Consider the following 15157-nt stretch of genomic DNA (forward strand, 5'->3'; position numbering starts at 1 on the left):
CAGGTAAAAATAGTTGGTAAGAGTATAACATGCTCAATCTCCTTCCCCTGGATGTTTGAACTAGGCCAGGAATGTGGGCTGGGCAGCTGGGGGAGGTAGTTGTGGGAGGAATTTGGAGTTGGGGTGCTTGAAGAAGCCAGGGCATTTGCCATCTTCACATCGCCCCTTTAAAGTCTATGTGGGGCTGAAGAGATGGCTCAGTAATTAAGAACACTATGCTCTTTGAGATGACCCAGGTTCAATTCCCAGGACCCACATGGCTGCTCACAACTGTCTGTAACTCCAGTCAGGGGAGCTGATGCCTTCCTCTGGCCTCTATGGTGCAGACAGAACACCCATCCTCAGAGTGGTGCATGCTCTCAGTGCCAGCACTTGGGAGGCAGAGGCAGAGGGGTGCAGCTCAGTTGGTAGAGTGCTTGCCTAGCACACACCAAGTCCTGGCTCAGCCTCCAGCACTTCGTGAATTGCGTGTGTGCTGCATGCTTGGAATCCCAGACTTCAAGACAAAGAAGCAAGAGGCTCAGAAGTTAAAGCCATCCTTGGCCACATAGGAAATTCAAGGCCAGCCTGGGCTACATGAGACCCTGTCTGTTCTGTAGTGGTTAGGTGCTAGCTACTCAGAGCCGGGAACTGACGTTGAGGAAGACATGTGACGTGGGCAATAGGCAGTAAGAAAACCTGGACCGGGCCCTCCCCACCTTCAAAGGACAGGCTTGGGGAAGATGAGTGTCAGGGATCGGTTGGGCAAGGACTGGGCAGGAAAGCAGCCCCAGAAGGGAAAAGAGGAGGGCTCTGACTTGAACATGGAGCTGGGAGAAGCTGATGAGACTGTGATGGTCCTTTCTGCCCCACAGGGTACATAGTCTGTACTTGGTGGAGGGCAGGGCTTGGCCCTGGCAGTTTGTAACTCACAGATTTTTCTTTATAGAGTATTGTGGGCTTTTGATGAACTCTGAGACCCCTGTCCTGGGGGACCACAGAGCTGATAAATCAGTTCAACACCGGCTGTGAAATGTTCTAGGCCTGAAACTGACCCAGAGCTTCCCGATGGCTTGTGCTGGTGGGGCCCTCCTTCAGACACAGCCCTGGAACAAGTAAAATAGAGAGGAGTGTGAGCCACACCCTCCCCCGTGCCTGACACACTAAGCTGCTGTAAGTCCGGCTTGATCTACTCGCTTAGGTTCTAAAGAGCTGGACCTCCATGGCTTGTCCAGAGTTCCAGTGCTGTGTCAGTGTTGGGCATCTCATCTCCATTTGCTGTGGGTCCCCAGTCACCGGAGCACTAGCCCCCCACTGGGAGCTTTGCTGTGGGTCCCCAGTCACCGGAGCACTAGCCCCCCACTGGGAGCTTTGCTGTGGGTCCCCAGTCACCGGAGCACTAGCCCCCCACTGGGAGCTTTGCTGTGGGTCCCCAGTCACCGGAGCACTAGCCCCGCACTGGGAGCTTTGCTGTGGGTCCCCAGTCACCGGAGCACTAGCCCCCCACTGGGAGCTTTGCTGTGGGTCCCCAGTCACCGGAGCACTAGCCCCCACTGGGAGCTTTGCTGTGGGTCCCCAGTCACCGGAGCACTAGCCCCGCACTGGGAGCTTTGCTGTGGGGCCCCAGTCACCGGAGCACTAGCCCCGCACTGGGAGCTTTGCTGTGGGTCCCCAGTCACCGGAGCACTAGCCCCCCACTGGGAGCTTTGCTGTGGGGCCCCAGTCACCGGAGCACTAGCCCCGCACTGGGAGCTTTGCTGTGGGTCCCCAGTCACCGGAGCACTAGCCCCCCACTGGGAGCTTTGCTGTGGGTCCCCATCACCGGAGCACTAGCCCCCCACTGGGAGCCTGCCAGGAGCAAGACTGCCTTGCCAGCTGTCTCAGGTCTGTGGCTCACTCGCGTTTGGTATGTCTGAAGTTGGGAAGGGACTTCTCACACTTGACATGTACGTGTAACAGTGATAATAGTGCACACCCTACAGGTCACATTCAAATGAGGGTTATGGATGTCTTTCTGCACAGGAGTCTGGGGGCCACACAGAGAGCAGGCGCAAACCCTGCCACACTCTTCGTCCTGTCTTCCCAGCTTGACTGGGTTGGGACAGCTTGCCTTCCTGGCCACCTGTGGCCTGCTGTGACCTCACAGGGACGGTTCTAGCCATGCGCGCGCCTCCATTTTCACACTTGCCCTGGTGGACTCTTGCCGCAGAGCTGTGTGCTGGTGCCCTTCCTCTTTTCACCACCGTCTGACATTCACATGTCCCCCCACCCCACCCCAGCCTCACCCAGTGTCCCCAGGTTCCTTTCCTGCCCTGGCAGTCCCAAGTGTCCCATTGGCATGCACCTTCCCACCTCCAGTCCGTCTCCATGGCTGGCCGTACCGGCTGAGAGCATTGTCTGCATTGTCGCTGGTGGTATCTTTGGTAGCGTGTCCTGTGCCTGCAGCAGGCATGCTGATACGTAGTGTATGGGAGGAATTGCTCTTCAGTACCCCCAGTTGCTGGGTTAGGAGGCTGGTGATGGCAGACCAGTCTGAACCTGTTTGGTTTCCCACCATGGGTTGTCTTTCTGATGCATGCTGATATGTGTGCTCCTAGGAGCCCTCTCCTGGCTTGTGGTGTTTGTTTTTTTTTAAAGCGTAACTCTGAGGCCTTGGAAAACAGGATCTGGCTATAAGCAGAGCCCTCTGCTGGCTGTTGGGGTCCCCGGCACCTACCCTTCTCCTGGAGTGGAGCCAGCCAGGACTCTCTCTCGGCCATGATTTCACCATCACTCATCCGCATGTGCACCCGAGTGGACAGGGTCTGCTTTCGATCCTTATCTCTCCGGTGGCGGGCTTTCAGCCAGCAGGCGGATCAAAAGGTGGAATGTGTTCACTTGGCCATTTTTTAAAAAACCAAGGTCCAAGGGTTCACTTCTGAAAGACGAGGGCGCCGGGGATTAGATTATCCAGAGAGCTGAACCACTCCGGCCTTTGTGCTTGTTTTTTTTTTTTTTTTTTTAAGGGTTCATCTCAAGTTTCTCTTTCTGGTTGAACAATTTTTTTTCAACATTAATAACTAATGGAGAAGAGGAAGAGGCAAAGTAGAACCATATGACAGCACACACAGGCTTGCTTGTGGCCGGAAGCTTCTGATTTGTGTCGCCTTTCATGCGATCAGCTGTTGGGGTAGATAGTAGGAAAACACGCCATTTGGGCAGGAGCAGCGCTGCCATGCAGTTCGTAACCCAGCTGAACTGTGTCCCCTGTGCCCTTCCGTAGATGCTGGCTGCTGGCGTGTGTGACTCTGGGCAGCTTGTGTCTCAGGCCCCGTGTGCCCCTTCTTTAAAATAAATAGTCTCTATGAAGGCCTGTCCTGGGGATTGGAGGGGGTAATGCCAACAGACTTGATCCCACAATGGCAGACACTCATCTCTTTTATGGTTTATCACCATTATCTGGCATAGGGTTTTGTTATGTTGCCTATGCTGGTCTCGAACTCATAGAGTCAAGTGATCCTTCTGCCTCAGCCTCTTGAGTAGTTGGGACTACAGGCACGTGCCACTGTCCTGCCCCCTGTCAAAGCTTTCTTTGCTGTGCTCGGACTAAACCCAAAGCCAGGTACCCCGTGGTTCCTGCCCCTTGGCTAGTGGCCACACTCTCTCGTGCAGTGAAGAAAGCTGCGCTCCGAGCCTTCCCTCTAGAGAGAGGACAGGCCCTGTCCTGGCAGCACAGTGCTACTATTCCAGGTCACTGGAAACTGAGTTGAACTCCCAGCAGCCTGGGTTGGCCAACACTCTGAGCTAGGTCAATGTTCCGTACAAAGGCCGGCGATGGCGGGTAGGTCAGATGTGCAGTTTGGAGAGCAGCTGAATGCTGTTTGTGCTCACCCTGCTCCTCACCTCAAAGGCCGCAGAGCCACTGCAGAGCCGTGGCACCAAGTGGACTCCTAGCTAGTTGGACCTGGTCAGGCATTTAAATTGCCCCGTAAACGTATGACACAACCAGGGGGTGGGAAGAGCTGAGGGGAGAAGCTTTGACTAGTTGCCTGGGTTTCAGAGATGAGCAGCCATTGTCCTCCAGTGTGACCTCAGGCACAAGACCCCACATCCACTCCGTGGGACCTGAGCATAGATTGAGAACCCTCTGCAGCCAGTGGGACATGGTGCTTGGCTGGGGGTGCCCTCGTGGCCTCTGTGGGCAGCATTAATTAACCCAGGAGCATTGACAAGGAGCAGGGAAGACTCATCTCCTGGTGGTGTTGGGTGGGACAGCAGCTCAGGAGCATCCGGGGTCCTACTGACCTCAGTGTTACCCCAGCAATCCCTGTAAAGCAGTTGGAGTACAGGATGGGTCTGCATAAAAGGGGAGTGTGATCGAGTGTTAGTTTGAACAAGTAAATATAACTGTCCCTATAACATTTGAGACAGGGTCAGACCAAAGCGGTCTTCACTGTAAATCTGAAGTCACATTTAACTGATCACCTTACAGTTTGTGCACCAGCCCTCAGTGGGAAGGGCTAATACACCTGCATGTTGGGGGGTAGCTAGTGGTCAGTCTCAGAAAGGGGGCGATGGCGGGATGAGGGGCAGGACTGGCGGGTGGTGCCCCAGTGCCCCGGGCCGTTGCTCCTGCCATGCTGTGTGCCGTTCTTGTTCCCAGTGGTGGCCGTAGTGTCATTGCTCCGGGATAGATGGTCTTTGATCACAAGAGGGACCGATGCAAATAGAACTTGAAAATATGGCCCAACTTGAGAACTTCTCCTAAGGGACGAGAGTGGGTGGAGAGCCGGTCGTGACCCACCCATCCCAGGTGCTTGTGCGCTGTCCGTGTCCTATGTCCTGCACGATCTCCGTGGCTTTCCACTGTGTGCTACCATGGTAGGGCTCAGTTGAAGTGTAAGTGCCTCTGTGGTTGGTCAGGACGTGTGGGCTTGCAGAAGTCAGGGTCAGCTCTTCAGGGGTGGCTGGTCTCTGGCGTGGACTGCCTGCTCTTTTTGACAGTTTTTTTTTTTTTTTTTACTTTTATTTACTTATTTTTTTATTTTTTAGCAGAGCAGTGGCTTGTGAACTTCTGGTTCTGTCTTTCTGACATTGCTGTGACTCTTCAGGCTGGGTTTGGGAGTTTGGTCTGGTGGTGGGGTTCTTTGTTTGTTATTTGAAGACTGAGGATTGAACTTAGGACTTCGTGCATAGTAGGCAAGCACTCTGCCACTGAACTGTATTCCCAGACATCTGTTTTTTCTTGAGACAAGGTCTTAAGTTATTCCAGTTGGCTTGAGACTTACACTACAACCCAGGCTGTCTTTGAACTTAGAATCCTCCTGCCTCAGCCTCTCAAGTATCTAGGATTATAGGACTGTACCACCAGGTCTGGCCATGCTGACATTGAACTCACAGACTCAAATCCTTTTCTCCCTCAGTAGCTAGGACTACAGATGCACACATCTGTGCCCAGCTGGAAACAGAGCCTCTTTTCTGACTCCCCCATCATCTTGCCGGACTGGCTGGTAAAGGGGAGCCATCCCTCGGCACTGTCTAAAACAGCATGGTGCATTGAGGTGCAAAGAGGCTGGCAGTGCTAGCCAATATTAGCAGACAGTTATTAGCAATATTAGTGGGACATCGGGTCCAAATGAAGAGAAGTCGGAGGAGCCAGGGCTGACTTGACATAGATGTTTTCCCTATGCATGGAGTCCCCAGCAGCAGCCCAGTGGCGTGATTGGGTCCTTGGTGACAAACTATAACATGAAAGGTGGCATGCTGGTACCAGGGTCATTTCATTGGGCCCATAAAAGGCAGTCAGTACCTCAGACTCAGCTGCCTCATGGAAGCTTGGGGCACACTCCTTTCCACAGCTAGGGTGTCCCAGGTGGAAGACTAGCTATAACAGCAGCAGTGGGGGCTGGGAGGAGCTGTGCACCTTTGTGTTTACTGTCCAGAGAGACAGAATGGAGGATCTTGGGAGCCACCTAGCCCTGGATTGGATTTCTATATTCACTGCTGGCTGTTGGTGTGAACCCTGGGCAGCTTAAGGACTCTGGGCCTCAAATCTGTAATCTCTAACACAAGGTAATGGCTACCTACTTCATGTGCTGGTGTGAGCATTCAGGTAAACAGCATGCTTTGCCATACCTGGCCCAACATCGTACACAACACCTAACAGGCACCTAGCGGTGATAGAGTGATGTCATGAAAGCTCCCTGGGAAAGTCGCCCCACTTGGTGGTTGGTTGGGTACATGGGTGCACGTGGACCACATTTATGAAAGCAAGCATGTCATACTTTGACTGGAGGCATGTATTTCTTCTTGGGAGCTGATGTATGTGCAAAAGATGGACAATTCCAGGAAGCAAGAGATGCTCCAGTGCCAGGTGGTACTTTCCAAGCTAAGCCGTGATGGCCCTAAAGGCAGCAGCATGCAGCATCAGAGCCTGGTTGTCCTAGTGGTGCTGGCCTTTGGGAAGGACACAGGACCCAAACTGCGGATAGCCCCCTCTGCTGGCAGTCCCCTTTCCAAGAGTTACTGGTATGTTAGTAGCACCTTGCCTGGTAAATGATGAGGTGGGGTCCCCATAAACCCAGACCCTGAAATGAGAAAGTCAGGACATGGAAACTGGAAGTGACTCAACAGAAAGGCATCCGCTTCTGCGAGGGCTGCCGTCCCTTCCTGGAGTACTTTGGTGGAAACTGATGTTTGTGTTGGGAGGAGGCAGCCCCAGCCTGCTCCCCCAAAGGCTGTGGTGGGCATTGGCAGGACCCTGTGGTTTGTTCCAGCCACCTGGGCCGCAAAGCTGTCTTCCCGTCAGCCTCAGCTTTGCACTCAGGTAAAGCTGCAGAGGTGAGCTAGCTGCTCTCTGCTGTGGAAAGAGTATGGACGTCCACCTCCGTAGCAGATACAGCTGGCTATGAGCAGCCTGGTAATGCTTGGCCAGGGGCCTGGAAAGTGCTGGAAACTCCACCCAGCATGGGGGAGCCTGTGGGAGTTCTCCGGAGCCTGGTTATTCTTTGAGTTCTTTGCATTCCTGTGTATTTGAAGTGTTTGCCTTCTTCTCAAGGCCTAAGCTGGTATTTTGTCCACCAGAGACCAATACCCAGCACACACGTCCTCATACTCATAGACCACCCTGGTGGTCAGGTAATTAAAGCCACACCCGGGCTTGGAAAGAAAACTCCACGACAACTCACGACCAGGTTTCTTTGTAGAGAGATACAGTTGGTGTTGGGTACATGTGGAGAGGAACAGACAGACTCAGAATTTTGGCAGGGCACTACAAGCCGGATGTCAAAACCTGACCTCGAGGTGGCGGAACCTGGATTGGAGGTGCTACTTTAACCACATTTCTCCCTGTCCCCTCATTTTGCCAGGTCCCCAGTCTGTGTGAAGATCTCCTGTCTTCTGTTGACCAGCCACTGAAAATCGCCAGAGACAAGGTTGTGGGCAAGGATTACCTTTTATGCGACTACAACAGAGACGGGGATTCCTATAGGTGAGCTCAGCCAGCAGTGCTCGCCCTGCCGCACCAGGACTCTCCGCCCTTCTGTCGTCCTCCTCTTCCTCCTCCTCCTCTCAGCTCTCCATCCCGTCCACTAACAAGCGTGTGCGGGTGCCTCCCCTAAGCACTGGACAGAGGCCTCAGTGTCTTGCCATCTAATGGAAGAGCCACGCTGTTGCAAAGCCAGCTGCCCCATGGGTGGCATGTCCTTCCTTCCTCGCTCCCTTCCTTTGCCATCCACCACGTGGACTGCTATAAGAGGCCACGTTGATATTGGTCCCTGCCCAGGAAAACACATCTAGTAGCTGATGAACTATATTGTGATCCATATAGCCAGTTCAGAGCTGGCTGGGACCTTGGGGGAGCCCAGAAGAAGGACTTTGTGAAACAGATGATGCTGGGCTAGATGTTTTTAATAGGTTAACTATTAACTAACTAACTAACCAATTATTTTGAGATGGTCTCACTATGTATCCCTTGCAGGCCTGGATCTCAACTGTGTAGACCAGGCTGTCTCAAACTCACAGAGATCCTCATGCCTCTGCCTCCCAAGTGCTGGGATTAAAGACGTGCACCACAATGTGTGGCACACTTGGGATAATTTCCCTTAAAAATTCCAAGTGTGAGAATCCCCAAAACATTCTAGGATTTCCCTGGGGCTGCACACGCTGAGTTTGGGCTTAATGGAGACTCCACTATGCACTCTCTGGAGGGAGCTGGTGCTGGAGAAACAGGCAGAGCGACTAGGAGCAGCAGTTTCGGTTCCAAACCAGCACTGGGACTTCAGCCAGTCCCTTGTATCTCTGCTCTCCTGAACAGAAACAGTAGTGGCCATCCAGCAGAGCATACAGAAGCATCATTCTCCAAGTGTCACCTGTGTTTCAGATCCTGTTCATGGCTCTTTTCCTGGAGTCTGTCCTGTGAGGTCCAGTCAGATCATAACGTAAGCACATGCATAAACGATAAAAATTGCAAACATATTGCTAAAGAGAACAGGGCAAGAGAGGGAGAGGCAAAGTAGGTAGCCAGGGGTGTGTAGGCAGAATTTTCTGTCCCGCCAGCCAGCTTCCAAATAACCACATAGAGACTATTATTACCTATAAATGCTCAGCTGATAGCTTAGGCTTGTTACTAACTAGCTCTGACAACTTAAGTTAACCCATATTTCTTATCTATGTTCTACCCGTGGCTCAGCACCTTTCTTCAACACGGTATGTTCATCTTGCTTCTCCCCGAGTCTCCTGTCTGGTGACTCTGCCCTTCTCCATCCCAGTGTAATTTCCCTGTCTGCAAGTCCCGCCTGTTGGTTTTAATAAGTGGGCCGGTTACAGCGTGAGAAAGGATAGCTGGAGGAGTGGCCAGAATCCTAACTCCGCCTAACCTCTTCCTGCCTAGCTATTGGCTGTTTAACTCTTTATTAAAACAATGAGAGCAGCACATCTTCACAGTGTACAAAAAAATTCCACAAAAGGGACGTCTTGGTCACAGTCATGCTCTAGAATGCTGGAGTTGAGTCTCAACAGGTGGGGAGTGTTGCAGGAATTTTGTGTTGTGGGCTGACATTCGGTAAAGTCAGACGTTGGTTCGAGAGGTGGGGTTCGCATTCAGCTGGTTGGAATGGATCAGAGAGTTCCTCAGAACTTGAGAAATATTGGCCTCCGGCAAAGAGGACCGAAAGGTGGTGCAGGCCCTTTTGGAGCCAGAAGCGGATGGAGATTGCCTCAGGTTCTTATCATTGTATTTTGTCCCTGAGTTTTATTTTATAATAGACAGTAAAAGAAATCACAATAGAGGAGCTCCCTGGGCCCTAAGGCCTGGGTAGAGGCAAGTTCACTGGCATCTAGAAGGGTTTTGGGGGCAGGAGCAAGGCCTGTAGAAATGGGGCCTTGAAGGCCAGGCTGACCTCCTCACATACTGGAACTCTGGGATGTCGCAGCGCTTGTCCTTTGTTTGAAGCTGAGATCAGAGAACTGATTTTGCTGATGTCCCTTTCCTTCTTCCAGTGGAGGTTAGGTAGAGGAAAGTGGGCTGGAAGCTGGGGCTGAAACGAGTGGAGAGTGGTCTGTGTTCAGACAGGTGGCAGCTGGAAGGTATGGTCACTGTCGATGGGAGGGAGAATCCTGGAGATGGAGTGTGAGATGCCCATTGGGTAGGTGTGGAAGTGCCCTGTAGGTATGACATGGAAGGTGTGACATGGAGAGCTGGTACCCCAGCAAATGTACAGGGCCAACCCTTGAGGAGAGCGCCTTGAAAGTGGCCCCCATGTGGTAGGCCAGGGAGAACATGGCCACAGAAAAAGCCCTCAAGAGACACGGCTCAGTTAGGGCTTCCTGGGAGAGGTGTCATGGAGCCCATCTTGGTCAGCACTGTTTTGAATGCTCAGGGGAAGGTAGGGAAGGAAGGGATGAAGTCTGGGCTTGTGTGCCCCTCCCCCAGTGGCTTCAGCCCTTCCAAGGTACCCAGCAGGCCCCACTCCGGCTCCAGAGGCTGGGGGATGAGAGCCTGCAGGGGAGCAGAGGAGGTAAGTGGAGAGCTTGACTTCCCTGTCCCCTTCTGGATCTGAAACTTCAAGGTCCTCTGATTTTCTCCACACATTTCCATCCTGTGTTTGATCGTTTGCTTAAATAAGATCCTTATGACGAGGCCGCTGCCAGCAGCACTGCTTGGAACCTGTTAGCTGAAACAAAAAGCCTTCTGGGGAAATGAAAGGCCTGACTTTTGAAATCCAAGCATTCCTGTCCATCTGTCTTTTCTCAAATGGCCTCCATTTAAGCTCTTAAATGTGTTCTGAGTGCCCCTTCCACTAAGAATATTCTGGGTAATGTTATGATTTTCCCCCAGCTACAATTACCCCGGCTCCAGGGCTAACGGCATTCGTCTGTGAGGCAGGAGGAATGTGTAACACACTTAGAGGCTTCTTACTCTTCAGGCCCCAGTCTGCACGGGGATGGGTGATCCCCGTGTGTCCTAGCAGGTTGCTTTGGTTTTTGTCTAGCTTTAAAATTTCTCAACCACGTTTATCTATCTGTCTGTCTGTCTGTGTACATATGTGTGCACACACATGAGATCAGAACCTGATGGAGTTGTGTAGATGAATTTCTAAATGGTCTTATTAATAAAGAACTCAGTACCAGCTATTGGGATGAATTCTGAAAGATCAGAGAAGCAGAACAAGCCACAGCCAACCTCACCTCTCCAATTCCTCAGCTGATCTCGTTTCCTCAGACTCAAAGCCCCTGTGTCCTCATCTGAACGGATCTCAGCTGAACTGCTGCTTAACAAACTTAGTTCCTGGTCCTCATGCCTTATATACCTTTCTGCTCCCTGCCATCACTTTCTGGGATTAAAGGTGTGTGTCACCATGCCTGGTGGTTCCCAGTGTGGCTTTGAACTCATAGAGATCTGGATGGATCTTTGCCTCCCAAGTGATGGGATTAAAGGTGTGTGTGCCACCATTTTCTGGCCTCTATGTCTGTCTAGTGGCTGTTCTGTTCTCTGACCCCGGATAAGTTTATTAGGGTACACAATATATTGGGGGACACAATATCACCACAGAGTTGGTTCTCTCCTTCCTCCATGTGGGTCCTGGGGACTAAACTCAGGTCATCAAGCTTGTCAGCAAGTGTCACCTTGCAGACAGACTCCAGGTTGCCTTTCAAAGTGAGTCATGGGCTGTGTCTTCTGTGCCCGTGTGAAGGGGATGGCAGGTGGGGTGGGGTGTAGACACGCCCTACTTACAGGTATGCCAGAGGTTCTCAGAGGAGGCAGGAATGGGGAAGATGGACTCCAGGTCACAGTCCTGGGTCCTTGCACATTGTCCTGCAGTGGCAGAGCCATGCCTCGCTGACTAGTAAGTGGTGGCCACTGCCAGCACCCTTCAGCCGCCCCTGAGAGCTGAGGAAGGAAGCATTTCAGGGTTTCCTTCCTTCCTTCTCTTCCCATTTCCCCTTGTTTTGTTGTGTTTTTTGGAGCTCGGGCGCAGTTAGATAGCTCTGGCTGGACTCCGGCTTGATCTTCCTGCGTCCGCTTCACACCGCCAGGACTCCAGGCATGTCATGCCACCCCGGCTCCATCTTTACTCCCTGTCTGTTGGCCTGAAGGACCCTGCAGAGCTTGTCAGGGTGCATTAAGGCAGACACCCCACAGGCCTTCTTTATCAAAGACTCAAGCTAGTTCTGGTCTTGGGGTGGCCTGGGCTGCTCCCTCCACCTCCATCTGTCTAAGGTCTTCAGTTCTAGGGGGGGGGCAGGCTTGAGTTTGAAAAGGAGTTTTTGTCTGGGAATTGAGCCTAGGTTCTTAAACATGGACAGGTTTCTAGGGGCCCTGCTCTGTGTGGGCAGACACATTGCAGCCTGGAGCTCTCAAGGAACCACACAACTCTGCCCTCTGTACTCTGGGCCATCCCTGAGGAAACTGGAACTCAACAGCCGCCACCACCCCAGCTTCCACCTTTCATGTGCCTCACTGCTGTAGGCTAGATACCGGGAAGAGACGCCTGTGTGGACAGCTCGCCAAGGCTGGGGGCCAAGAGACAGCAATCAGACTTCTCCTCCCTTAACGTTAATCCTAAACTGAAGGGGTGTGAAGGCATATGACGCCTGGGAGAAAGGAGGGCTGTGTGCGTCCCTGTGGGGAGCAGCATCAGGAGGGCGGTGTGAGTCCTGTGGGGAGCAGCATCAGGAGGGCGGTGTGAGTCCTGTGGCGAGCAGCATCAGGAGGGCGGTGTGAGTCCTGTGGGGAGAAGCATCAGGGCCGTTCATACTTAAGGGTATAAGGCTTCTCTCCAGTTCATCGCGTCGTCTCCTCCTCCTCCTCTCCATTACTCCTTACATGTTAAAACATTTTATTTTGTGTGTATGAACGTTTCACTTGTATGTATGTCTGTGCACCAGGTGCCTGCCTGGTGCCTATGGAGAGCAGAAGAGGATGTTGGATCCTGTGGAACTGGAGTTACAGGTTGTGAGCTGCCATGTGGGTGCTGGGAATCAAACCGGGGTCCTCTGGAAGAGCAGCCAGTGGTCTTAATGACTGAGGCATCTTGGCAGCCTCACTTGTTAATTCTCTTCTTTCTGAACACCCACCTTTGGGAACCAACAGGGAGACTTTCTTAAAACACCTCCCATTGCTCTTGCTGACCTAATGCTCTTCTGGTGTGACAGAAGGGGGATTTAAAATGCAGCAAGTCTTTGCCCCACCACCTCTTTTAATTATGTATACAGTGTTCTGCCTGCACGTGTCCCTGCAGGCCAGAAGAGGGTGCCAGATCTCATTACAGATGGTTGTGAGCCACCATGTGGTTGCTGGAATTGAACTTGGGACCTCCAGAAGAGCAGCCAGTGCTCTTAACCTCTGAGCCACCTCGCCAGCCCTGGCTGACTCTCTTTACTTCATGGTCTTCGTGTGTGCTTAGCCCTGTGTTTTGGGTTTATTGACTATGTTCCCTAAGGAGCCAGGCACCTCCTGCCTGCTTCCGAAACTGACAGCCGTCTTCTTAAAGTGTGTTGTCTGAGGAGCCACTCAGGGAGGCGAGGGACACCAGCTGACCACTTTGATAGTGAACACAGGAAAACACTGTTACTTGTGGCCAAGGCACTTGGCATTCTTTCTCTCTGTTCCTCGAAATAGCCAGAGGGTAGCGAATGGTAGCCTTGTTTTCCACAGAAGGAAATGAGGGTGGAGCTAAGGTGTTTGCTGGTGTTAACAACTGTTAGCCAGTCTGCCGACTTCTGAACCTTTGCTCTGTAAGCCTCTCCAGAAAGCCTCTTGGTGACTTGGCCCCTGAACTTCAGGCAGCTGAGCCTGGGCTCGCTGTTTACAGGCCAAGCGTCTCTGGAATGATTCATAAGACCATCTCCTCCTTCTTTTCTTCCTTCCAGGTCACCGTGGAGTAACAAGTATGATCCTCCTTTGGAAGATGGGGCCATGCCGTCTGCTCGACTGAGAAAGCTGGAGGTGGAGGCCAACAATGCCTTCGACCAATACCGAGACCTGTGAGTTCCCTCTGCACATGAGCTCTCGGGCTTCCACGGGCAAAAGCTTCCTGTGAGAGCGTGACTGGTGACAGGCTGAGCAGTCTCCCTTGGCTCTGCTGCCTGGTCACCTCACTGGATAAAGTTGGAGCTACCTGATGCAGATGTGACCGAATTACTCTGTTCCCATTCACAGTAGTGGCGGGGGAGGGGGGGCGGGCTATGCGTGTAAGACATGGGCAGGTGTTTTGCATTCCCGCCGTCTCAGGTCCTTTCAAATGAATAGTTATTTCAGTAAGAGTAAGGTGTGGGATGCTACAGTGACGCAGTCAGCACAGAGGGCTCTGCTCTGCTTACACAGAGAGAATGAGGAATTTGTCCAAGGCAGGGGCAGAGCTAAAACTCACACAGTTGACCAATCACAAATGCACAGTTAAGATACAGTGTAGCCTGGGCTGACTGGGTTTGTGATCCCAGTGCAGAGGTTATGAGAGCACGCCACAGCTCTTAGCTATAACTCCATTTGGACTGGAGCTTGGGGGCCCATGCTGACTGCTCAGTTGCCAGGGCAGAATGAACAGAGGTGTCACATGCAGTGGGTCATGGCAGCCCCTCCCCAAACTAACACCTTTTCACCTCCCTTCCTTCCTTTGGTACACATGTATGATATGTGAATATGTGCTCGTGTGCATATGGACATGTGAATGTGGATATATGTGAACATGCACATATGGAGACCAGAGGTCAGTGTTAAATATTGATCTCTTTTATCACTCTACTTCTCCCCACCCCCACCCCCAGGCAGGGTTTCTCTGTGTAGCCCTGGCTGTCCTGGAACTCATTCTGTAGACCAGGCTGGCCTTAAATTCAGACATGCGCTTGCCTCTGCCTCTTGAGTGCTTGGATTAAAGGTGTGTACCACACTTTCCATTTTACTTAATGAAACAAGGCCTCACTGAACCTGGGGCACAGCAGTTTAGCAAGACTGGCTGGCAAACAAGCCCCAAGAATCCTTATCTCGCACCCACCCACACACCCAAGTGCTGGGGGTTCCAGGCTCACACCTCCATGCCCAGCTTTATACATGAGTGCTGGGGATCCAAATTCCGCTTCTCAGGCTTGCACAGCCAGCATCTCACCAACCAAGCCGCCTCCTTTGACATCAGCTGAGCAGCTGAGTCCAAAGCTGGCCAGGGCACAGCACAGGGAAGGTGTCAGTGTGCTGGTCTTGGTTCCTTTTCACTCCCATTTTGTCACGCCACCAAAACACTTGGTCATTTAGCCGTCACTCTTCAAGAAAGGGTTCCAGAAGCCGGGCGGTGGTGGCACACGCCTTTAATCCCAGCACTCGGGAGGCAGAGCCAGGCGGATCTCTGTGAGTTCGACGCCAGCCTGGGCTACCAAGTGAGTTCCAGGAAAAGGCGCAAAGCTACACAGAGAAACCCTGTCTCGAAAAACCAGAAAAAAGGAAAAAGAAAGGTTTCCAGAGAAGGCTGCATGTTCTATCAGTGCAATCCCATTCCAAGTTAGGTTCTGTGCTGGGAATACAGCAACATGAAGTTAGTACAGTTCCCCCCATCTGGGACAAGGATTGGCAGGCACACTCCCGTGAAGGGACAGGTAGTGACCCCATTAGGCTTGCAGACCGCAGAAGGCTGATCTTGGTTTTGTCATTTTGTATGTCACCTTACAAAATGTAAAACTCACTTCTTGAGCCCTGAGGTGGGTGGGATTC

The 15157-nt window shown here is 52.3% G+C and overlaps 1 protein-coding gene across 6 annotated transcripts in view; it reads left to right on the forward strand.

The window, feature by feature from the left end:
- Capzb (capping actin protein of muscle Z-line subunit beta) overlaps positions 1–15157 on the forward strand; it is a 109863-nt gene that overhangs the window by 65005 nt on the left and 29701 nt on the right. For all 6 annotated transcript variants that reach the window (XM_028875280.2, XM_028875281.2, XM_037203133.1 and 3 more), the window contains exons 3-4: positions 7326–7447; positions 13330–13443. In XM_028875280.2, the coding sequence (XP_028731113.1) occupies positions 7326–7447; positions 13330–13443 (236 nt within the window). The remainder of the gene's footprint in view (positions 1–7325; positions 7448–13329; positions 13444–15157) is intronic.

The sequence above is a fragment of the Peromyscus leucopus genome, chromosome 2, assembly GCF_004664715.2.
Source record: "Peromyscus leucopus breed LL Stock chromosome 2, UCI_PerLeu_2.1, whole genome shotgun sequence".
NCBI lineage: Eukaryota > Metazoa > Chordata > Mammalia > Rodentia > Cricetidae > Peromyscus > Peromyscus leucopus.